Below are 25812 nucleotides of genomic sequence, written 5' to 3' on the forward strand. Positions count from 1 at the left end.
TCTCCACCAATCAAAACGTAGCACGCGCATTTCCTGACAAAAATCAGATTTCTTTTTTCTATTTATGGAAGGCCATAATAACCTATAACCATAATGTTTCTTGTAATACATATTTTGTGAATGTGCCGTTTCGCAACCCATCATGCTTTTATTAAAAAGGTGATATGCAGTAGCTCAAAAATTGTATTTTTAAGAAAAGATTATGATATGCTGAACATATTGACGTTAAAATCAACTCTCCTGAATATTAGCCCAGTCTAAACTGGCAGCGACATTTACTTTCATACCCAATCCCACTCTTTTCACTTATTTCCTTTCACACTGCTTTTGTTTGTTTCTTTTACTTCTATTTAGAATAATCGCGATTTCCTCTTTTATCGTGTTTATTCGTTTATATTGTTTTTTATGACAATGAAGGAATATCATCCATTTTCTTGGCATTAGTTTGAGTCTTCAGACTACTGTTCTCATCTTGAATGTCATTTCTGTAGCATTTCAGTTGATGTCCATTTTAATGTTTAACCATTAAATCCATTTAGGTTATTCTTACTTCATATATTTATTTCTCTTTGAAAAAGGTGGTCCTGCCGAGAAAGATGGCCAGCTGAAGGTAGGAGACGAGATCCTTAAGGTTAACGACATGGACTTCCAGAAGCAGCGCCATTTCATTGCCTGGAACCACCTGAAGTTCCTCCCTGTCGGGGATGTCAAACTGCACATTTGCCGGCGAAAGAGCCAGGCAGCAAGATCCACACAAATTCAAGACACAAGTACGGAACCTGAGGCAGATGCATCGGCTTAATATTTTACACGCAGAATCCCGGATTGTATATATTTATTATATTTCACTAAAATATATTGAATAAACACTGCTGCTCTGCCTTGTGTGGAGTTTTTTTTTCTTTTTTTTAACTGGTTACACTCCGTGCCAAAAGACAATGACATTTAGTCTTCAAAAAAAGAAGAAAAAAAGAAAATGACCAGTATCTTGATGATATTAACATGGTTTATATCATTTTTTTTTGTTTGTTTTTATCTGATAGTTTTATTCTTAATCAGTTTCGAATTATCTGAAACTCTCACCGCACGTTACCTGTTATCGATTGTAAAATGTTATTCTATATTTAAAGCAATAAACACGCACGCAAATGTAGTCTTCCACTTCTTACAAAATGCAAACCTATTTATCCCCATCGGCTGTCTCTGTGTGAATTACAGAGTTAGATAAACGTTACTATTACCGACATAAATTATTTTGAGTGAAAATACAGTTGGGGAAATTAGTTAAAAACGATCTATTTTGGCTTATCTACCGATTTGTTATCTTTTTTTTGTGTTAAAAAATATATTTAATAAAAATTATAAGCATTTAAAGTTTAAAAATTATTGAAAGTAAGGCGTCAGATATCTTGTTTGTTGACGCTAGACTCCTTATTACTTTATTCCCAATTAATAATTACAAAACTAAAAATGCTTATAACTCATATAAATTTTTTCAAACAAATATACGCCATGATAATTGTTTTTGACTAATTTACCAATTGTATTTCGTTTTAAAATAATTTATGTCGCCATTAGTAACGTTTGTCTAGATTTATATATTATAATTGGTAACGTAGTTAGGTAGTTAATTTAGTAGGTACGACAGTATTAATCTATAGATAATTCTTTGAAATGCTTATAAAGTCTGTGAAATTAGGAAAAACATGTTTACATGCGGCAAAACTTTTGTATAAGAACGACAACTCTTGATTGTGTTTATACGAGTTTTCGCCCTTGAATTTCTAAGTCATAACTTTCAGATTTTCTTGTTAGCAATAAAATTAAAATAAAAAAAAACATTAAACAAAATGTATACTCTGTCTAAAATAATCTAACAGTCTGTCCCATGCATGAAATCCACAAAAATGACACGCATAGATCGAATAAATTTCGATGTATATTTCAGTAGTTTTCAATAAATTAGTAGAGATTTACTATCATAGTGAAATATAAACTAAATTGCATTGACCATAAATTTTATTATAATAATATATATGTGTATTTTTGTGTGACTGTACTGCTCGATAATTTCAAATTAAATTTATAATTATGATACATTATGAACTTGAAAACCGTCTCTTGTAATACATATTTTGTAAATTTGTCGTTTCGCAACTCATGATTTTATTAAAAAGGCCATTTGCAGTAGCTCAAAAATTGTATTTTTAAGAAAAGATTATGCCATGCTGAACATATTGACATTAAAATCAACTCGGTATTATGAAAATTTGATGTTAGGCATTAACATTTGAAATGCTTATAATGTCTAAGTTTATTTTGAATTGGGGAATGCAATAATATAGACTGTAGCAAAAAATCATATGCAGGAACAGTAACTCTATTAATATTTATATGAGTTTTAACTTGAACTTAACTTTGATTTTTTAGACTCTTTTCTTAAACATACAATAGAAATGATTTTTTTAAAAAAAAGGGTTAAATAAAGTTATTAACTTTTGAATATCTTAATCACTTGTTTTTATTATTAATATATACTTTAAAAGCAAATATTGTATCTGTGATTAAAAAAAAAATGTAAATAATCTTATAGATATGTGTTATTTTGAAAATCTGATATCTAAATTTGCTTTGTTGTTTGTTTAAATTCAAAACAAAACAAAAAATGTTCGGTACTCTATATGGAAGGAAGTATTTTACTTTGTAAAATATTTGGGTTGAAAGGTTGCTTAATTTATATAAAAAATATGAGAAGAAGGGTTATTTTCAGTACATTGAATTAAAAAATATGAAGAAGTGGGTATTTTCAATACATTGAAAAAAATATGAAGAGGGGGCGTATTTTCAATACATTGAATAAAAGATATGAAGAGGAGGGTATTTTCAATACATTGAATAAAAAATATGAAGAGGAGGGTATTTTCAATACATTGAATAAAAAATATGAAGAGGAGGGTATTTTTAATACATTGAATAAAAAATATGAAGATGGGGGTATTTTCAATACATTGAATAAAAAAATATGAAGAGGGGGTATTTTCAATATATTGAATAAAAACTTTTACTCTTTAACACTTACATGGGATAAAAATGTGTAATGATTATTAGAAGGGGAATTTCCTTTATTTGCTGGAGAAACCATCTCTCTACTAAAATGGTGGTTGAATTGATACATTTTACAATTATTTACAAACATTATTTTTGGTGGAATAATCATTTGATGGCAACTGCTCAATCATTATATTAAATATTATTCGATCATTATATTAAATATTGTGAGAATTATTTCTCACATAGAGTGACCAGAAGTCTTGCCAAATCGCAACGTCAAACAGCACTTACATTTTTAGAAGCTCCTGGACAATGTATAAATTGCAAAACAGTACGTTAAGCAAGCCTTGGCTGTTAGGTGCCTTGAAGACATCTTTCACGACTAAGATCATGAAGGTAGTTAGATCCAAAGGAGGATATATACAAGGTTCACGTGAGCTCTCATTTAGGTTAACTTCTCGAACACTAAAGTTTCACCTCATAGTATTCAAAAAGGCGCTAAAAGTCCTATGATCAAATCACTTTGAGCTCGAATATCGGGGGATGCAAATTGTCCAATCATATTATAATTAGTGGGAAGCGGGGAAGGCATCATGTTCCTTAATGCTGCAATTGGCAACAAAACATATATAGTTCTTATTTGTCGTGGGACAGAGAATAATAAGATAGGAGTATCTCGTTGGTAAAGATTTCAAGTACAAATAAATATCACAATGATAACAGTGCAGAGGATAGGCACTTAAATGGTCTGGATCTACCAAGATTTTGATGGACGAGTTCATTCAGTGGAAGGAGGAGGGTAAGAATATAATTTACTATATTTTCACTTTCAAGTTGTGTAATCAGGAATTAATAGTGGCTTATTTGGTAATAATTTATTCAGAAATTTAAAAAGAAATTCTATATTGAAAACATTTTTGGATGCTTATTTAAGGTGCAACATTTGTTATTTGGTAGAAAAGCAATTATAAATATTATTGCAGTAAAAACAATTTTTTAAATTATTTTTTACTTAAGATTTTGATGGCTTGCAAAATGCGGTAAAGCAAATAGGTCACCAATCTTTCTTGATTAATCATAGAAGAGATGAAATATTGATGGAATGTTAAATGTAAGTAAATTTTCAGTTAAGAAGAAATTAGTAATTTTAGTGAAAATCAGCATAAAAGTTTAACCATGCTGAAATTGGGGGGGGGGGAAACTTTTAAAGGAATGAGAATTGAATTCAATAGATAAAAATAAACAAAAAAATGGTCTTTTTTGATTTGTTGATTTGTGTGATACAAAATAAATTCAATTATAATTAATTACGAATATGGTAGGATTAAACATAGTTATTTTATTTTGTTTCATATGAAAAAAATAAAACTATTGATACCAGTTTGGTTTTTTTTTTTCAGAAAAAAAGGAGTCAGACTAAAATGCCATTTTGAATATGATTTGAGTTTTTTTTTTGTTTTTTTTTTTTTAAATCGGTTCTAACATTCTGAAGAATGATTAAACTTATTATGAACAGTCATACTACATTGCTCATGTGAAACCATTCTGATAATGCCTTATTTCCTGAATACATTCAGAACATAAGGTAGATTATATGTGAAATTGAAGTGGGGAGGGGGGAGTATTTATTTTGAAAATCTAGTGTAGTATATAGGAAATAGTATGCGTTAAAAAATAGAAGCAATAGACAGTAACTTAAATATAATTATGCCTATTAAGAAAACAATCCGGTTAAGTGGTGTGGAAGGACTTGATTGTAGGAGAGTAAAACTCTTTGCTACCATCTTTCTGGGATTATGTATTTAAGAGAAGCAGTTTATTTGGAATAAATGTAATTACAAACAGCAAACAATTGTGTGCCTAGTTTTGTAAAACCTGCTTTAGAAAGTGGTGTTGAGTTGTAAAAGATTTGCATATGAAATATCCAGTTATTTTCTTACTTTGATTGAAGTGATGCTGGAAAAAAAAAATTGATTTTAATATAATAGACAAAAAAAACAAAAAAAACTGGAGTTTCAAACTTTTTACATTTTTTTTTTATATGATAAAGACTTTAGTTTAAATTTTAAACTTAAATTAAAAAGATTTTTTTTAGCAAAAACTGATTCACTTTAAATTCTGTGAGCAGTTGTTATGTTGGATGAGTCTTTCACATGCTTTCTTCCAAATTCTGAGCAACTGAAAATCATTTTTTTGTTTCATAAATTAAAACAAAAAATAAAGCAAATTTAAAGTATTTTCGTTTACTTTTTTTTTTTTTTTTTTATCTTACCTTAAAAATATTGGATAAATTAAAAATTTATAATAAAGGAAATTTTTGATAAGAAAGAAAGACAAATATTTGAATTGAGGCTAGGATTTCCTGTTGATGGCTTGCTTTGTATGCATGGATTGTGTGGGGAAAAATTCATATATATATATATATGTGTGTGTGTGTGTGCATGGACTGTGTGGGGAAAATTTTATGTGTGTGTGTGTGTGTGTGTGCGAGTGAGAGAAGAAAAAAGTATAATATCACTGTATAAGATGAATTTAGCTTCTTATATTCCAGAGTAAACTCTCATACAAAGTGGGGTGCTTAGTATTTCAAATAGAGCATTATAATAGTTAAACAGATTAAAACAAACAAAAATATATTACTTATATATGAATGGAGGTAACATTTTAAATCTGTTTTTTTTTTCTCTTATCTTATATCCTACTCTGTTTCTAATATATATATTATAATAATGTATAATATATATTATAATAATGTAGAATTTTTGTTGATTTTTTTTAAACAATAATACGGTAAATTTGGCGTCTTCGGCCTTGAAGATCGTTTTCCTTAGAAAATCACCCATGTTTTTGGACATAAACAAATATTCATTTATTATTTTACTTATAAAACAGTAATCAACTGATTTACAAATAAAATAATAAATAAAAAAAAAACAAAATAAATAAATACATAATATAATAATAAGTCCATATTCTTGTCTGTTCGTTTGTTTGTCCACAATGACGTAATAGCATATATAATGTTATTACGTTATACATGACGTCATAGCAAATGACCTCATCGATGGGGGAGGCAAAAATGAAAGTAGCGACGCTGAATAGCCTACTAGTATATAGTATGTGTGTGTCTACCTAAATTTGAAATAATCATTTAGAATTCTTTAAAGCAATTTATAGACTTTTTAGTAATGTAAAAAAAAAATTTCAGTCTTTTTCTCTTCCAAAAAATAATTTTATTCTTTTCTTAATTCCGGGAATAAGAAAACTTAATCTCTTAACTACAACAATGAACTAAATAGCTTCCGTTTCATATGATAATACTATATTTTTGCGTGCTTTTATGTGTTTATATCTCCCCCCCCCCAAAAAAAAAAAAAAAAAAAAAAAAATTGAGCTTGGGTTGGTTTTATTACAAATAGTTTTCTAATAGAATATCACTTTTATTTAATGTTTACTTTTTACTACTATTGAAAAAAAAAATAATAATAATGCTATATTTATTTAATTTGACTATAAGTTGATCTGGGACCATTTAAATGAAAATTATTTGGATATGTCAAAATATCTTTCATTTTCTTCTCCCTCACTTTCCACACACACACACACGCACACACATGCTCACACATATATATAAAATATTGATTCCACTCAGGTTAAAAAATCGTGTCAAGCTAAACTATTTCAATTACCGTTTTATCGGCCGACAGAACTTGAATATTGCAGTCAAAGCAGAAAAATTAGTTTTGCATGTTCTAGCAGTACACACACCAAATAATCGTTTGTTTACAAGTTTGTCATTTTGATATATATATATATATATATATATATATATATATATATATATATATATATATATATATATATTATTATTATTATTATTTATGTAAATACAGTAATATCTTGCTACGATGTGCAGACCGTTTCAATCATATTTGATTTCATCAAGCAAGAAAAATTAAAATACAAAAATTAAAAAACAAAAATTAAAAAAGTTCCAAACCTTTTCAAATTTGGAGGAGAGAAAAAATGCCATGACTGGCGTGAAGCAAAATTATAGTTCTCTCCTCCAAATTTGAAAAGGTCTGGAACCTTTTTAATTTTTGTATTTTAATTTTTCTTGCCTGATGAAATCAAATATGGTTGAAACGGTCTGCACATTGTAGTAAGATATGACCGTACTTACATAAAGAATAATAAAATATAATTTGCTCTCTTTCATTGAGAACTATCAACAACCCTTGTTGAAATTCAATTATTCTTAATTTTTGGATATTTTTCTACCCGGAGTATATAAAATATATATAAAATCTCATAAAGGAGAAAGGGAAGAAGGAGATATATATTACACAAATATGGAAAAGAATGTCATTATTATTAAGACTTAAGTGAATATATATTTTGAGAAATAACATTTTCTTTTACAACTATCGCTAACTAACCAATTGTTATTGTCTTGTTGGTATACCAACAAATCTAAACGTGATTATAAATAATATCATATTAATTTCTGGATAATTTTACACTCCCACACCCTCAATAATATTAATTAAAGGTCAACACTCACCAAAAAAAAAAAAAATGTAAAAAAAAAAAAAAAAAAAGAAATTTATTAAAAAATATAATTCTGTACTTCTGTTATGTATGTAACTGTCATTAAAACTAACCTATCTATCTATATCTATATCTATCTATCTATCTATCAATCTATATATATATAATATAAATATGTGTAAATATTTTTCTTTTTTTTGACAATCTTATGTTGAACTAAACTGATTTATCACAAATCTTTCAATTCAAGAATTTTTGCAAATGAAATAAAAGATATGATGAGAAAACAGCAGACGAATTCTCATTTGTTAGGAATGCATTGCTCTTATTGTTGTTGGAAATAAAGCACAGATTCCACTTTCATTTCTTACGTTTTTGATTTTTATTTAATTTAAAAATTTTTTTTTTTTTTTCCTATTTGCCAAAGAAACGACACCTCAATCTTTTGTTATCAGGTCAGTGTAGAAGAGATATTTTAAACCATTTTAATTTATTTTCTGCATTAATGTAAGAGCCAAGTACATCCTAGGATGAAGTACTGTTGCCTTGACAGAGTTCAAAACAGGCTTCGTAATCTAGTAGGTGATGCCCTTTTCTCTTCTCTGCAACTTTTTTCCCCACAGAAGAGACATTGCGAGCCTGTCTCTGCTCTATCACTAGTTTCGTAGTAAGTGTTCAACTGAGCTCCAATCTATGGTTCCCCCTTTGCCAATCTTTCACAAAAACACTCATCTAACCAAAAATCACTATCAATAAATCCCCTCACTCTCTATGAGTGTCTAAACCTAAACATGGATTCCATGAACAAAGCTTCTTTCCTAGAACTGCCCCGCTGTGGAACTCTGATCTACTGGTCTGTTTTCCAGCTGAATTCAATATCATCGTCTCCAAGTCCAACATAAACAAGTTCTTATTGAACCGTCCTCGTAAATAATCTAATTATACCAAGTTACCACTACAAACGATTATCACGCAACTGTTCCAACAACTACATACACACATCAACACTTATCCTCGAGTGATCTCTGGGCCTTGATATATGGTAATCTCTTTGTAAAAAAAAAAAAAAAATGAAATATGCAATATACGTAAATATATCACAATCATTAATTTTTATTGTTTTCTTTCAGATTATTAAGGCATCGTTCATCGCTTTATGCAATGTTGACCCTCCAAAACTACTTTCTTTAGTCAGTAGAAAGGAAGCCATCTTCCATCATGATAATGCTTATCCTCACTAGCATCACTACTGACCGAAGATCTAGGAGAGTTTGGTTGGGAAATCTTACTTCATTCTACACATTCTCCTGGCCTAACTCCCTCGGAATATTGCTTACTTTGAGGATTACTAAACCATTTAGATGACCTTATGCATCATGAAAGGAGATTGAACACGAGTTAGCTTCATATTTCAACATTAAAACTTTAATCGTTTTACAAGTGAGGCATTTATAAGTGCAAAGTTATACACGATTACACACATTTTAAGTTGTTAATGTGTAAGAACCCAACACATTGTAGACTCTGTCGCAAGGAACATAAGAAATCAATAACGCGACTTCTTTTTTTTTTTCTTAGTGAAACAACCGAAATTTATTTACAGACATTTATCTACAGGTCTTTTACTGTCGTCCTCGGCCACCATGTGCAACACGTCTATCTCTGTCCTTCTCTGACATGACCCTTGAATACCTTTTGAATACCACACTCTTCTCTGATGTTATTCCCTGTTTGCACATATGTTCTTCATTTTATGTTTTTCCTTCTTTCTTACTGTGATGTAATCTCTTGCCCAGCTTGGTCATTTGCATACAACTGCTATACACACATCCATGCTCTGTTACATAAGTGCATTAACTGATGGAATCAAGTTATAGAAAGCAAAGGTCATTCTTGTCATGAATAAAGATTTTCAAAAAGAACATTTTTTTTTTTTTTTCATTTTCAAGAGGAAATTTTAAATCTGCGAAAGTTTTTGTACCAACCTAATATTTTAATGAAGTTTTGTTTTATTAGTTAATCGTAAACATGCACTGTACTGCATGTTTTTTTTAAGTGCACGCTGCGGGTAATAGATACTTAGCCAAAGGAAAAAGGGGAAGACGCAGAAAATTGGACATATCTCTGGGTGGAGTTGAGTCACTGAAGGGTTTTTTTTTAATTCTCTTCCACTGCAAGAACTTAGACACCAGGGTCGTAAAGTGGGATTTAGAAGTCCCCTCCCCCCCCCTAGGAGGGGCAGTCTGATTTGCAAAAAGTGCCTTGGCAGCCGGGTCGGCATTCCCCAGTAAGCGCGTCTCAGGCGATTAACAATAAACTAACCCCTTCTCATAGAGAAAAGGCAAGGCCTGGGAAGATGGATCTCCTAGAAGTGCACAGAACTGAACTACCACAGCGAAATCAACGGGGATTGGATGATTACAAGAATGGTCTAGTCTCTGTCGTTTGAAATAAACTAAGTATCTTGTTAAATAAAGAATCATGCTGAAATCAATTAATCTGAGAATAGTAATATTTCTAGATACGCCAACTTTGAATGGACACTATTAGCCATTATTTCCAGTGAATATCTAGTGTAGTCAATGGGGTAGTCGTCAAATGTTGACCACTGACAAAAGTCCCGGATCCAGTTAGGTGTGAAGAGGTTTCAGGAGATGGAAAGAAGAGGTTGTCGGAGCTGGCCTTACAAAGTTGAGAAAACAGTTGGAGTTGGACATTTTAAAGAGGCAGCTGGTTTTTCTGAGAGATCATGATTGGTTGGGCTGAGCAAAGTGGACTTTTGGGGTGCTTGGCTAAACGATTGTGTTGATGGAGTTTATATATATTTCGGTTTGGTCAGGTAAAATACTCAGTTTGCAAATCTGCTATTCAATTGAGGAAAACTAGTACTATTTTAATCTTGAAAAAAGATAAACCTTGTTAATTGTTTTTAAACTGGACTTCTGGCTTTTTGTTTTGAAGGAGAATTTTGTTTCTTCAGCACAGACAGAAGCAAACAAAAACTTTAAACTTGTGAAGCGGGACGATCACAGCCTGTGCCGTAAACGCTTAAGTGTATGGTCATAAATAATAATATCAGAGAATACAGTAAAAATTCAAATGCAAACAAAAAAGAATCTTTAAATGTTTTTTAAAAAAATCTTAAAGTTAATGCAATCATGCTAATATTTCTTTTACTTGTATAAAGCATGAAAGGAGCTGCAGATACATGAGCAGGAGCTGCAGGGAAAGAGGAGCAGAAGCTGGAACTGGAGAGGTAGGATGGACATCTCAAGAAGCAAGCTGCAGTAAAAAGGGAAGGTTTTAGTTTGTTGAAAGGTTAGATCTGAAAAGCACATTTTAATTGCTGCTGCTGTTTTTTTTTCTCCTGCTTCTGGGATTGATGGTGAAATAAGAGGCTGAAGGATTTGTTGAATTGAATTTTGGGCCGAAATACGTTGCTGAGTATTCACATCACCCATGATGTTTTCACTAAATATTAACACCAGAAATGTTAATTACTGGCCCATTGAGTGACTTTCTTTCTTTCTTTTTTTTTTTTACCTGTGTCACATTCCTTATTGTAAGACTGATCACCAGTAACTGGTTCAGTCAACACAATTTTATTTATAAAATTCACTATGTATGTATGTATGTATGTATGTATGTATGTATGTGTGTGTGTGTGTGTGTGTGTGGGTGTGTGTCCATTTATTTCAAACTGCATCTCCTCCGTGATGCATGGTCACAGCAAGATGAATCAAATAACTGCATGTCTTTTTTTTTTTGTGGACAGTTCTTTTATGGGATTTTAGCCAATAAAAATAGTTGCTAAGAGATTAAAATTGAAAAAAAAAAAAAAATTGGAAATAGGCAGCCATAAGTTGACTTAAAATGTTCTTGTATGCATGTGCAAATATATATACGTTCATACATCAAATTCGATTTTTTTTTTATTCTTATCCATCTGACGATAGCTTAAATGGTAGTGACTAATGCTTGAGTGCTAAATGTTTTGGTTTCGATTCTAACTGATGGTCCCAAGTCATTTTATTCATTTATTTATTTTTGAAATCGCTCCTATATATTGGGTACAATATTGAGAATTGGCTCTATCATAATGAATACAAAATCTGCATAAATAAAATTAACATATTTTATGACGGGGCAATGCTGGGCGCCCTGCTAGTAAAAAAAAAAGATTTGTAACCCTGCAGGGGAACAGAGAGGTGCTAGGCCTCAATCATTGATTCAGTACTTATGGCAACACAAGTAATAGGAGGCGATTTGCTAGCGTAGACAGAGGCAGGTTGAAAATCTAAAACTACCTGGAAAGAGACATCTCGGCATATTGAGACTTCTCTTGATTCTCTGGATGTGTTTATTCCTGTTAATATTATAAGAACCTGCTGATAATTTGTATTTTAGGCAACTTAAGTGATTCATCAATAACAAGGGTCTCTCAGAAATTAATTTATCTGCATCATAACCATATTTGCAACACAATTTTCAAATTGGGATAGAAATTTGTGGAAACTCATATGGTCATTCTCCATTTTCTGACTGCTAAACATAGGTCACGTGATCTGAAATTGAGGGAATACAATTGTAAATGACATAGGAATTCTGTCAAGCCTAGCTTTTGATGTATAACGAGAGGAAGGTTGGTCTGTGTAAAAACTAGCATCTGGGATTTAGGGAGGAATTAAGATGCTTTTCCTTTTTTTTTTACATAGGAGTCACCACTTATCAAGGACTGGAGGCCACTCGAGGATAAGGGTTAATGAATGTACTGTAGTCAATAGGATAATTTCGTAGTAATCGTTAGTAGTGGAAATTTGGTAAATTGGATTACTTAAGGGGACGTAGAAGGATCCCACCACTTTTCCATTGCACAGCCAATTGTAAGTTTAATTAATCAGATTTCATTTCTCGCGCCTTATTAGAAATGCAGGAAAGTTAGAGTTTGTAGACAAAGACTTCTATTCTGGAGATAGACTTGAAAAATCTCCTGGGAGAATCTTGAGACTATAATAGAATACATGTGGCAATACAAATTTTTGCTTGATTTTCATTTTCAGGGTAGAGATTCTGATTAGATAGTTCTCCATGGAATCTTCCACAGCAGATATATTAGAGGCCTCCCAATATCTCGGAAGGAGAAAAGAAAACCAACACAAGAACTTAATACAGAATGTCCAAAAAGTCACGGAAGAGTTTTGAACTTAAATAGATTCTTTATTTTTGATCTATTTGTAATTTTAACACAATCTGACTAAGATGTTGGAAAATTTAAATAACACATAGCAAAATTCAAACAATATTTATTTATGAAAAATAATGTCTTTTAAATGTTGCCCATTTTCAGCTTCGCATATTTGTGCTCTTTCAAAAATATTATTCATGAAAAATTGCGATTTAACTCTCTTATTTTGTTCCCGATGTTTTCCTTCAATTCTTGCAGGGTTTAGGGTTTGTTAACATAGATTCTTTCTTTAAGATATCCCCACAAGAAAAAGGCGAGGCTAATTAAGTCTGGGGAACGTGGTGGCCATTTCACATTGTCAATTGAAAATCCAAGGACGAAGCTGGAAATGGGCAACATTTTTCATAAATAAAGACTGTTTGAATTTTGCATTTAAATTTTTTTCCCCCAACATTTTAGTCAGATTGTGTTAAAATTACAGAAAGATATAATGAAAAATAAAGAATCTATTTATGTTCAAAACCCTTCAGTGACTTTTTAGACACCCTATACAATTGAACCAGTTGTGTTTATTGTTGTTATATTATTTTGCATAATATCATGAATTTAAATGTTTCGATGATGACCAAGTGTAGAACTATCCGAAAAACAAGCAAAAACAACAAAAAAAAAACAACAAAAAAAAAAACAAAAACGACACAAAACAACCCCCTCCCGCCAAAAAAAGAAAGATAAAAAATAAAAAACAAAACAAAAACAATGAAAACAAAAACAACAACAGAAAAAAAAAACAACCTTTCATTCACGGTCTTTCCTAGCAACTTTCAACAATATCTCAGAAAGAGAAAACGAAAGCAATAAGAAGAACGTTAACACTAGTTCTTGTTCGATCATCAAAGTTAAATAACGTTGAGTTTTGTCAGCATCAGATGGGTGACCATTTGGGAATACCAAATGTTGCATATAAGAGCATGCCAATATCTTTCTTCAAGAATTGTAAAACCCTAATGGGGATATGCAAGTGACTGAGGACCACTTGCTAATTTGATATTTCCATCAAACTTCCTCCTTAAAAAGAAGTTGGCTCAACTCGCCTTTGGTATGTTATGGGTGAAACTATTGAAGCAATTTCTAGGATGTTGTAATTAATTTTTTTTGCATATTATTGCAAAATTATATACTTCGGTAATAACCCAGAGTGGAGCTATTCGAAGAGTGAGGTTGTAAAGAACAAAACAAAACTTCTTTCACGATCTTCCCCTGTAGGTCTAGAAACTTCTGTCAATTTAGGTAATGAATTGACGTAAATTAGCATCGTGGAAGAATCAGGAAGTGAGGCTTTATAGTATTCGAATATCTTCTCACTTTTTTTCTGGTATGCTTTGAAGTCAGAGACTTCATCTTATGTATTTTGAGAACATCACTTGACAACATCTACACTCTAGTAAATCACTTCATTCTTCCATAATGTGTGTTTTAAGCATTATCTTTTATAATTAATCGATAATTTATTGAAAGAAACCTCCAATCAGCAGTGGAACAGGGGCATCTAATGCTACTAAGACAAAGCTCCTTTCCTTCAATTATTACAAAAAAAAAACTTTTTATGGATTCTACCTGAGAATTTACCATTCAAACTCTTTGGCTTAATATTCACAAATAACATGAATTAGAACAAATACATAGAGGACACTGCCAAAACTGTTGCAAAGAAGGTAGTCTCCCTTTACCATGCTAGAAAACTGCTCACACCTGACAGTATTCTATATCTCTAGAATGCTACAATTCTTCCATGTATGGAATACTGTTGCTACATATGGACTAGAGCATCAAACACAAGTCTCTCTCTATTGTTCAGGGTCCAAAAAACGTCTGCAATCTAATAGATCCCACACTGTCAACTAAATTCTAACCACTATGTTGCGTCCTCATGCTTGTCTTACAAGTATTTTAATGAGATGAGCTCTGACAAACTTGTAGCTTTGGTATAAATCTCCCAACTAACCCAACAAAAGTCGAATCCCTCATTTATTGTAGACATTTCCCGATGCCAGAGAGCTTGCTACCCTGAAAATTCTTTTCCTCAAACTGCTAGACTTTCGAACTTTCTTCTTGCTTTCTGTTTTCCCGACTGTACTAATATGCAGAAATTTCAGCGTAAAGCGAACAAACATCTTGCTGTTAAACACTTTACTTAGTGTATCCCTAATTCACAGTAGTTTCTGACATCTCAGTAGAAATTTGCCTTATTTGGGGGTGAAACTACGAGGTGCATTCAATAAGTTTCCAGACTTTTTTTATATGGGGACTTTTGTTGATAGTACACACATGTAACCCTAGTCTTATTCGAAGTAATCTCCTCCGGCTGCAATGCACTTGTTGTACCGTTCCAACAACTTCTAGAAGTACCTATGGAAGCCCTCTTGTGTGAGCGTGTCAATGACCCTCATCACAGCCTCTTTCATCTCCTTAATTATCTCATAAGGCAAGCATCTAAGGTTTTCCTTTAGCTTGGCGAATAACCAAAAGTCACCAGGAGCAAGGTCTGGACTATAGGGAGGGTGAGAAACTGTCTTAATGCTTATCTTAGTTAAATAGTTCATGACAAGGATGGAGTTGTGGACTAGTGCATTCACACAAATCTTCCGCACCTTCAGTTCTTTGAGAATAATTGTGTGTGTACAGTTCCCACAATGCCATCAAACTATGCACTTATTGTCCCTATAGACACACAATAGTCCTTGTCCATGAAATTCTTTATTTGCCCAATCAACTTTGGTGTCCTGACTTTCCACACCTCTTATCATCCCTCACAGAATTCATGTTTTCCTTGAATCTTTTATGCCATTCAAAATCTGATGCTTGATTCATGCAAGATGGTCCAAAAGCAGTCTGAAGCATTCCATACGTTTCTGTGGCATTTTTTCCAAGTTTAAACCAGAATTTTATTGCTTATCGTTCTTCTAAAGTGTCTTCACGTCCAGATTGCATTTTTGACATTCATCAGCTGTGACAATCAGGCTTTAGTAGGGCGTATTCCAATTCCTGCTGAAGTCATAATAATTGATTAGTCATCTCATAAGATGTGTAGCAATAACATACTGACTTTTCAAGAATCTATGACAATTTTAAATGACTGTACAAAAAAAAAAGCTGGTAATTTATTGAATGAACCTCGTAATTAAAATAAACTAATAAATAAAATGAAAAACCTTGAAATGAAACAGAATTTAAAATATCCTATTAAAAAGAAAAAATTTAATTACGATTAAATTCACCAGAAGGCATTTCGTTTTTTTCGTACAACAAGTGAGCAATTTTAATCTTTTCAATAGTTGAAAAAGTAAAGAATAAATTATTTTGTGACTCTTTTAATGGGATTTGAAAGTATTTAAACTATCGAGTAGGAAATCATTTTTGGTTTTTAAAATTCATGCATTAAAATAATGGAAGCGAATGTAATTTTATGGAAATTAAACCATTACCTTTACAAAATTATTTTTAGTCTTGTAAAAATTTGATTCAATTAATAATTTAATTACTATGGGCAAAAATAACTGAATAAAGATAGGGGGATCTAGTTTTGAAAGTCGATTTATCATAATTTTTTTGTAAGTTTCCGACTACTTTTTTATTGGATTTGAAAGATTAAAGGCTAAAGTCAACTTTCAAAAGTAAAAAAAATATTTGTACACGCGTAAAAAAAAGATATAAAAAATGTTTTCATGGTGAGCAAACCAATTCAGCTAAATTTTGAAGTGAAATAAAATCATTGTAAAATCCTTTAAAAGATAAATATTAGTTTTCTGGGTCAATTTCAAAGATGATTAGTAAAGTCCTAAGATATTGAATTAAAAAAAAACAAAAAACAAAACACCTTGTTTGTACAAAAAATAGCTTAATTAGCCCAAAAAGCAAGGGATTTTGCTCTTTGCAAAATCGCAACAAACAGAAATTTTGTAAACACGGAATATATGGAAGCCCAAAATTTCAGCCAGTCGAAAGACTGTGTGAAAATGACGTCATGTAATTAAAAGGGAGGAAAGGGGGTGCTAGTTTTCTTTATTACCTTTTTTAATTTAATTATTTTTCTATGTTCCTGTTTTTAAATTAAATATTTGTTGGAATTTTTTTTGTACCAATAATAGTGCATACCCCCCCCCCCGTTAACATTTATTATTTTTTATCTGGTTCTTGTATTTGATTTTTTTGTATTTCATATCCATTATGATTCTTGGTTTCGTATATTTTGGGTTTGTATGAAACTCCCTTTAATTTGAGGAAAAGGGAAATGCTAGCTCCTTTATGATGTCACGAGCCCAGCGCGAATTTCGCTCTCTTTTTTAGTTCCAGCGGCGTGGAGAGTGGATGCATGTTCATTGCCCGGCGCAGACAAGGAATTTTGGAGCCTCCTTCAAAGAAGAAAACCCGGCAAGAATACCCCGGGCATGCGACTAGGCATGCTTCTGAAAAATATCTACGTGGCTACGGTTTTGCACGTATTTTGAAGGAGTGTAATTATTTTAAAAAAGACCTTATTTTACGTGACAAGAAATTTTGGATCCTCCTACAAAGAAGAAAACCAGGCTAAAATACCCCTTACATACGACGTGGCGTGCTTCTGAAATCCATCTGTGTGGCTACGGTTTGCTCGCGAATAGAGGCGAGAAAATTCTAAAAGGACTAAAACGAGAAAAAAAAAAAAAAAGAAAAAGGCACGTGCCCGACTGGCTTTCAATTCATGAGTACGCTCCTAAAATTTATTACATATGAGAGTGTGATTAGAAACTACTATTTTGCATCATATTATTGTATTCATTCATGGATACGACATCTCCATTATAAGAACCAGTGTTATTTTTTTCATTATATGTTACCTTGGCGTTCTTTGAATTTAATGCCTGCAAAAGGAAAAATTTGCAACTAATTTTATTGTAAATTAAATCTCTTCTTCGTTTTGAAACAAGACCTTTATATTTTATTCTTTACCCCCCCCCCCTTTTATTTCATGCTTTTATTTTTTTTTTTAGGCTAGTTACTTTCGCGTCGAATTTATCTGGAAACAAGATAAATTTCCCACATATTTTTAAAATTATTGTTCAAGATTATATAAAAATTATGTTATGCTGAAAGTTTCACATTCATGTAAGGAAGAAAAATAATAAAATCTTACATATAAAAATTATGCAAAAACTGTAATTTTAAAAAGAGTAGAAATATTTTTTGCTATTATAATTTTTTGTGTAAAAATATTAAATAAACAATGCTTAATTCAATGATAATATCAGTGGTTCGAGAAATTAATTTTCCTTCGAGTTATATTGAATTCATTAATAATGTTGGAATTTTTTTGTGCCAATAATGGTGCATCCCCCCTGTTTACATTTATTATTTTTTATCTGGTTCTTATATATGATTTTTTGTATTTTGTATCCTTTATGATTTTTAGTTTCGTATATTTTGGGTTTGTACGAAACTCCCTTTAATTTGAGAAAAGGAAAATGCTAGCTCTGTGATGACGTCACGAGCCCGGCATGTATTTTGTCCTCTTTTGAAATTCTGCTGACGTGGAGAGTGAGCGTGTTGGTCATTGCCCGGCGCTGAGAATGGAATTTTGACGAGCATTCTTCAAAGAAGAAAACCCCAGCAAGAATACCCGTATATGTGACGAGACATACTTATGAAAACTAACTATGTAACTACGGTTTTGCACGTATTTTAGTAAAGAAAATACCTTTTTTACGTGACAAGGAATTTTGGAATTTCCTATCCGGACAAGCGACGAGGTCTTGCTCCTGAAATTCATCTGTGTGTCTACGGTTTGCACGCAACATGGAGGGAGAGAAAATTCTAAAAGGACTTTAAACCAAAAAAAAAAAAAAAAGAAAAAGGGACGTGCCTGACTGGCTTTCAATTTGTGAGTACGTTCCTAAAATTAATTTCATATGCGAGTGTGATTAGGAGATACTATTTTGTATATTATTGTATTCGTTAATGGATACACACATCTTTATTTTTTTGTTATTTTTTTTAGTGTTATTTTTTTCATAGTATGTTACCTTGGCGTTTCTTAAGTTTAATGCATGCAAAGGGAAAAACTTGCAACTTATTATTGTAAATAAAATTTCTTCTTCGTTTCAAGCAAAACCTTTATATTTCATTCTTTACCCTCTCCCCCTCTTTTATTCCATGCTGTCCTTTTTTTTTCCAGCTTAGTTACTATAGCGTCGAATTTATCTGGAAGCAAGATAAATTCCGACAATACAGACATTAGGGGCTTTTTTGTAATGTGCCTGTAAAAGTTAAATCATTTTTTTTTTTAATTGTTATAATTTACGATACTTTATTTTCATAAAAAAAGCGAAAATAAATTCATTCATTTTTTTTACTACTGAAAACCATAACTTTAGTAAAGGCATCTTTTGTTTAAGCAAAATAATACATTTCTACGAAGATTTAAATAAAAATAATGAGTTCAATATATTCCATGATCATTATTCGATAAATACTGAAAATTTCATTAAAATTGGTTAATTTCCTGATTTTGGTGAATTTTTAAGTAAAGGAAGCGGGGGGGGGGTCAAAATGCTTATACATTTTGTGCATATTGCATCGGCATTCATTTTGCACGTACCTTAAAATCACAATTTAATGAAAAAAAAAATTATCATTTTGTACAAAAAGAACAAAAATAAACGGTATAATTTAGAAGAAGAAGAAAAAAAACGGAACAAATGAAGGTAAAAAAAAAAAAAAAACAGGCGGGCAAACCAGCTAATTCAAAATCATTTATAATTGAAATCAAGCATAGAACCCCCCCCCCCCCTCCTATTTTCTAAGCGATAATCTAAGGGAAATAATTATCTAAGGGACATAATTATCTAAGGGAGATAATTTTAGAAAAAGTTTCTTCCCTTGAAAGATCACGTAACTCTAAGTAGTTAGAGTTATCGCTGTTCGTCTTATCATTAATCTGATAACGGAGCGAGCGTACGTGTGTATGAAGGAGGAGATGATTGTTAATCATTACTATTAGCGACATAATTTATTTTGAAGGAAATAGCGTTGGAAAATTAGCCGACAATAATTTATATTGCGGCAATGGTTCAGAATAGCCAAAGGAGTGAAAAACAACAACAAAAAAGTCAACAAATAACTGGTACCAAAGTCAACAGAAGTCATTTTTCTAATTTTTTGTATTTGAAAACCTTTGCAGGCGTTTTCTTTCCAATTAAAAAGTTCGGTAAAATAGTTTGCATAAGACTTAAATTCAAATATGACGGACAGACGATAGTCGGACTTTTAAATTAGGTAGAAAAGTAAATTTTATTACTTTTGCAACAGTTTGTTGTTATGTGTGTGTGTGTGTGTGTGTGTGTGTGTCTGCGTCTGTGTGTCTGTGTCTGTGTGTCTGTGTGTATGGTAGCTTCCTTCAGTCTTGACAGACTATGGATACCCACAGTAAGAATGCATGTGCATGTAATTGTGGCAAGAGTTGCGCAATCCCCAATCACACCTCTCCTGAATCAGCGTTGTTAAATACTAGTGGCAAATGGAGATTTAGGATGATTGGAAACAATGCTGAGATAAGCGGAGAGTATATTTTAGTGTACAGGAGTATATATATATATATATATATATATATATATATATATATATATATATATATATATATATATATATATATATATATATATAAATTTGGGCATTTTTGTGGGAATTAATATTCATATTAAAAAGCTTTTTTTCTATTTATTTAAAAAGAAAATGCAACTTCGTTATATATAGGCCGTGGAATTGCATTAATCTGCAAAAGATCTAGCTTATTCGCATATTCTTTTAAACATTCATTTTAATCAATTCCCTATTAGTTTTTCGGTTTCGGTTTTTACATATTTAGTTAACGTGTAATCGTATTCATGCAGATATTCTACATGATTTATACTTGCATAATATTTGTGTAAAAAGCTTATAGTAAACACAAACCTCTTTCTATATATATTTATGCATAATAATATATGTTTAAAACTCCTCTATCAGTTTTTGGTCTATAAACATGAAACTTAATATATTGGATATTCAAATCCATACAAAACTTTATGTCTGGGTTTTAGCCGGGGAAAATCGGTGCAAAAGTGTGAAAATTGAAGAAATGGAATTTGCCAGGTGAAGGTTGAATGATGGGATTACAAATATGCATGCATAACGTAATAGCTATTAGTACATGTTTTAATTTTTAGTTTTCCAGGAAACATGTCTTCATAGGTCAGGCATTAACGGCAAAGGAAAAAGTAAATCATAAGTTAAACATCTGGGTTTCGATTCTCAGTTATTGGCCAACGAGTCAATTTTTTTTTAACTTTTTAAATCATTACTATATATAAGGTCCAATCTATCTTCTATATATCTATAAAAGTGAACGCGTCTGTGTGTCTGTCTGAGCGTCTCTGTGTGTGTACATTTCCCTACGCAATAACCCTGTCAATTTTTAGTCTACAGACTCGAAATTTGATATACAGGGTACTGAGATTTGGGAAAATCTATGTGATCGGTTTTCGGCGAGAAATTTGGCTGTTAAGGCGTCAAAGTTCAACAATATAATCAAAACAGTAACATTCAACAATTGTACTTTATGTATATAAAACACAAAATATTTATTAAAAAATAAATAATAAAAAAAAAAAGTTAATAACGAAAGGGAAATAATTCCATTTTTAAACGAAAAAGTCAGTTTACCTAACTTACTGTATTAATGCTATTTTTTTAAGCAAGAAAAAAAAAGTTATCCAGATACGCTACTACAGAACACCGACCACTCTAATTTGTTTTTTATAGGTAATTGAGGTCGCTGACAACGAATCTGATAGTCAAACTTGGGGCAAATTTACCGTTTGCATGGTATTTACCCCTGAACCCACGAACTTCTTTCCACCATTTTGCAACTTCCGTTTATGCTACGCGCATGCACGCTGTAGCATAAACGGCGGCTTCACCAAGCAAACTACGTTGGGGGGAAGGGGATTTTTTTTTCCAGGACATAGAATTTTCTAATTTTCAAAAATACATTATAGCGCTTTTTGGGTGGAAAATTTAAAATTAGCTGAAAAAGAAATAAAATAAGAAAAGGAAAGCACACCAAGTTGGAGTAGGGGGGGTAATTTATCTGTTTTTTTTTTTTTTTACCTGGAACATCGATTTTTCAAATTTTCCATAAGTAACGCACCGACATTTACCAATTAGAACACCATTTAACATTTTCTGAAGATTTTACTTTGTACATTGGGGGCGCGAGCGGGGGGGGGGGCGGCGGATGTGATGTTGGTGCGCGCGCCCCAACATCACATCCCCCCCCCCAAACAAATTAGAGTGGTCGGTGTTCTGTAGTAGCGTATCTGGATATTTACCAAAAAAAATATTTAGGTTTGGCTATAAATTCCTAAACTCATTTCACCCTAAATGATTTAGGTGACTGAAATAGGAATATAATTGGATCTTTAATTTCCTGAATTAGTATGCGAGAATTAATTTGCCTTCGAGTTATATCGAATACATTAATACGGACTTTAGGGGCTTTTTTCGTAATGTTACTGTAAAAATTATTTTTTATTGTTACAAATTACGACGCTTTAAAAAAAGCAAAAATAAATTCTTGCGTTTTTTATTTACTACTGAAAACCATAACTTTAGTAAAGGTATTTTTTGTTTAAACAAAATAAAACATTTTCACTAAGAGTTAAGTAAAAATAATTAGTTCATTATATTCTGCGATCATTATTTGAAAAATACTGCAATTTTCATTAAAATTCGTTAATTTCCTGATTTTTGGTGAATTTTTAAGTAAAGGGAGGAGTCAAAATGTGTATACACTGTGAGCGTCGGCATTCATTTTGCGACCACGTGTGGTTAATTTAAATTAAAGTTCAATCACATGGTTATATTATCAATAATCATGTAATTAAACCCATTCAAAATTTACCGATATTGTAAACACATTCTGTTTACATTAAGCCTGTAGTGTTTTTTTAGTGATGCAATGTTGTCAACTGAGATTTAAAAAAAAAAACCCCGCGAGATCAGGAGAAAGAAATGCCCAGAAAATCGCTAGATTTTTAACTTATCGTCTGAAATTTTCAAAAATCGCTAATTCCCCCCCCCCCCAAACTCCATAATGTTCCGTGTTTTCTCACTATGGGTTTGTATTACTGTACACATAGATTCGAAAAAGTTGTCAAAAAACAAATATATAACAAATAAATGTTATCAAAGGCAAGATAAGTTACTTTTCTACCTAACTGGATATATCTTTCGTGTTTTTATTCAATGTAACATGTTTATTCAGCTCGAAAAACATACAGTGTTTACCGATGTATTGGAACATTTAAGATGGAGTCGTATTCTCTCTTTAACACGGTAAGTTTGGGAAAAGATGTTATAAATAAAAAACCGGATAAAATACTGCTAAGAACTCGCTCAATACATGTTACTGTGACATAGGTCGACATATATTCGGCGGGTTTTTAATAGTATTTTGTATAGTTTTTTATTTATAACACCTTTTTCCAAACTTACGGTGTTAAAGAGGGTGTGAGACGCCATCTTGAATTTTCGAATACATCGGTGAACACTGTATGTTTTTCGAGCTGAATAAATATGTTACATTGAAAAAAAACACGAAAAATATATCCAGTTTGGCAGAAAAGTAACTTATCTTGCCTTTGATAACATTTATTTGTTATATATTTGTTTTTTGACAACTTTTTCGAATCTATGTGTACAATAATACAAACCGATTTAAGAATGGTTAGTCGAAAAAAAGGTGAAAAACAAAACAAATAATCAATAAATAATTGTTACCAAAGGCAATAAATGCTACTTTTTTTTACTTACATGAATGAGTTTATTTTATGTTTTAAAGTATTTTCAAGCGCTTTTCTTTATTTTTTAATAATCTAATGCGGGTGTGTGGGTGCCAAATACCTCCAGATTTTCTAGAATTTCCCGCTAGATTGTAAACGAAATCTCCAGATCTAGCAGGAAAACCGCTAAATTGTAACACTGGTCACGTGACAGGAAGCGGTAATAAATAATTGTCCCTAAATAAAAAAAAAATGGCCTCTCGGTACAAAGAAATCCACCTATTTATCATAGAAAAATTAAGTATAATGTTATAATTAAAAAGAAATATATAAAAAACACATGGATATAGTAAACATATTATACCAAAACGTGGAAGCCATCCGTCCAGTGGTTTTTTAGACAATTAATTCCGAACGAACCAACAGTTACATTTTTATATATATAGATATATATACATATATGTATATATATAAATATATGTATATATATATATATATACATATGTACATATATACATATGTGTATATATATATGTATATATATACATATATGTATATATATACATATATATGATGATTGTAACATCTTGTCAGACGAGTGCCACACCCTCAGACATTTAAAATCCATGAGCCCAAATGCCTGAGGGAGTATCTATACAAATATGATGTTACAGAGTCTTAGCTTTGTACGACAGCTAAGTCTCTCTCTCGGTTCAAAATGTTGAGATCCAGCAACAAGCAAAAGCAAGATAGCCAGCAACAAATTAAACTGCAGACCAGCTTAATGCGGGTACTGGTCTTCCGCTTTATGGTTTTTTAAATCAGAGATTTGCTTCCGAAAGGGAATTCCAAAGTCTAGCAGTTCTGAAAAAGAAACTATTAGAGCAGAAGGTTTTTTGACATCTAGGGATCTCTACAGTGTAGACTTTGCTACTTGTAGAGTTTTTCAGGAAGTACGAGGGCTTGTAGTTCGTTAGAGCATTCACCATTAAAATACTTTTAAAACAGGCAGAGGGATGCAATATTTCGTTGATGGGACAGAGGTTGAAGTTTAGATGACAGTTCAGGACCTATCTCTTTTGAACCCTGTCCAGGAGTGAGAGACTAGTAGCAAATGCATCAGCCCAAATGTGACAACAATACTCCATACAAATGGTGGGCTTGTAGAGGTATAGGATACTTTCAGGTGTAAGTAACTTTCTAGCACGGTAAAGAGAGCCCACCTTGGCAACGCTCTCGATGTATATGTTCCAACTCATATTCCCTGTGAATGTTAAGCCGAGGAGTGTGAACAAAATACATTCAGGTAATGTATCTTTAAACATTGTTACTGGTGGTTGAGAAGGTTTCTTGTAATTGTTAAAGGAAACAAGTTTAGTCTTGCCAGCATTGAATGTTACCATCCGTTTTTGTCCCCATTCCACTACAGATTGGAAGTCTTCCTTTAGGATTTCCACCATTGCCTTGGATATGTGTTCATTTGTATTCCCATTCATTTATATTTTTTACAAAAAGAGTCGCCACTTATCAAGACCCGAAGGTCACTCGAGGATAAGGGTTAATGAGTGTATAGTAGTCAATGGGATAATATTGTAGTAATCGTTAGTAGTGGATATTTGGTGAATTGGATTACTTAAGGGGACAGCTCATGAAGAGTTGGACTTGAAGACAACCAAATTGTAGTCAGCTGGAAAGCAGGCAAATGGAAGAGAGTTTCACAGGTGTGCAGTTTTAAGAAAGAAGCTTTGTTCATAGAATCTATGTCTAGGTTTAGGCACAGATAAAGAGTGGCGGGAGATTATTGATAGTAGTTTATGGTAGACGAGTGTTTTTCATAAAAGTTTGGCGAGGTGGGACCATAGATCGGAGCTCAGACGAGCACTTTCCATGAAAATAACGTAAAGCAGACAGGCTAGCACGGCTCTTCTGTGGGAAAAAGCTTGCAGGGAAGAGAAAAAAAATTATATGTATCTAGTCTAAAAAGGCTTTGAGTATTTTATAAGAAAAAATGCAATTTAAATTCCTTGGGCTAGTAACTAAATTCAACATATTGCATAAGCCGACTTACTGCTGGAAAATTCATTTCAAAACAGGAGAGCTGTAAAATACATGCTCCTCCAGTGGAAAATACAACTTCCCCGATAATAAAACATAGAATTTTGAAAACAG

The 25812-nt window shown here is 31.9% G+C and overlaps 1 protein-coding gene across 1 annotated transcript in view; it reads left to right on the top strand.

Annotated features, from left to right (window-relative positions):
- The window catches only part of LOC145276938 (uncharacterized), a 480759-nt gene extending 479879 nt beyond the window's left edge, over window positions 1-880 (top strand). The window contains exon 10 of the mRNA XM_080128427.1: window positions 579-880. Within this exon, the coding sequence (XP_079984553.1) occupies window positions 579-802 (224 nt within the window). The 3' untranslated portion in view covers window positions 803-880. The remainder of the gene's footprint in view (window positions 1-578) is intronic.
- Window positions 881-25812: the final 24932 nt, after the last annotated feature.

Source organism: Euprymna scolopes, chromosome 5 (genome assembly GCF_053919585.1).
Source record: "Euprymna scolopes isolate OS-2025 chromosome 5, ASM5391958v1, whole genome shotgun sequence".
Lineage (NCBI taxonomy): Eukaryota > Metazoa > Mollusca > Cephalopoda > Sepiida > Sepiolidae > Euprymna > Euprymna scolopes.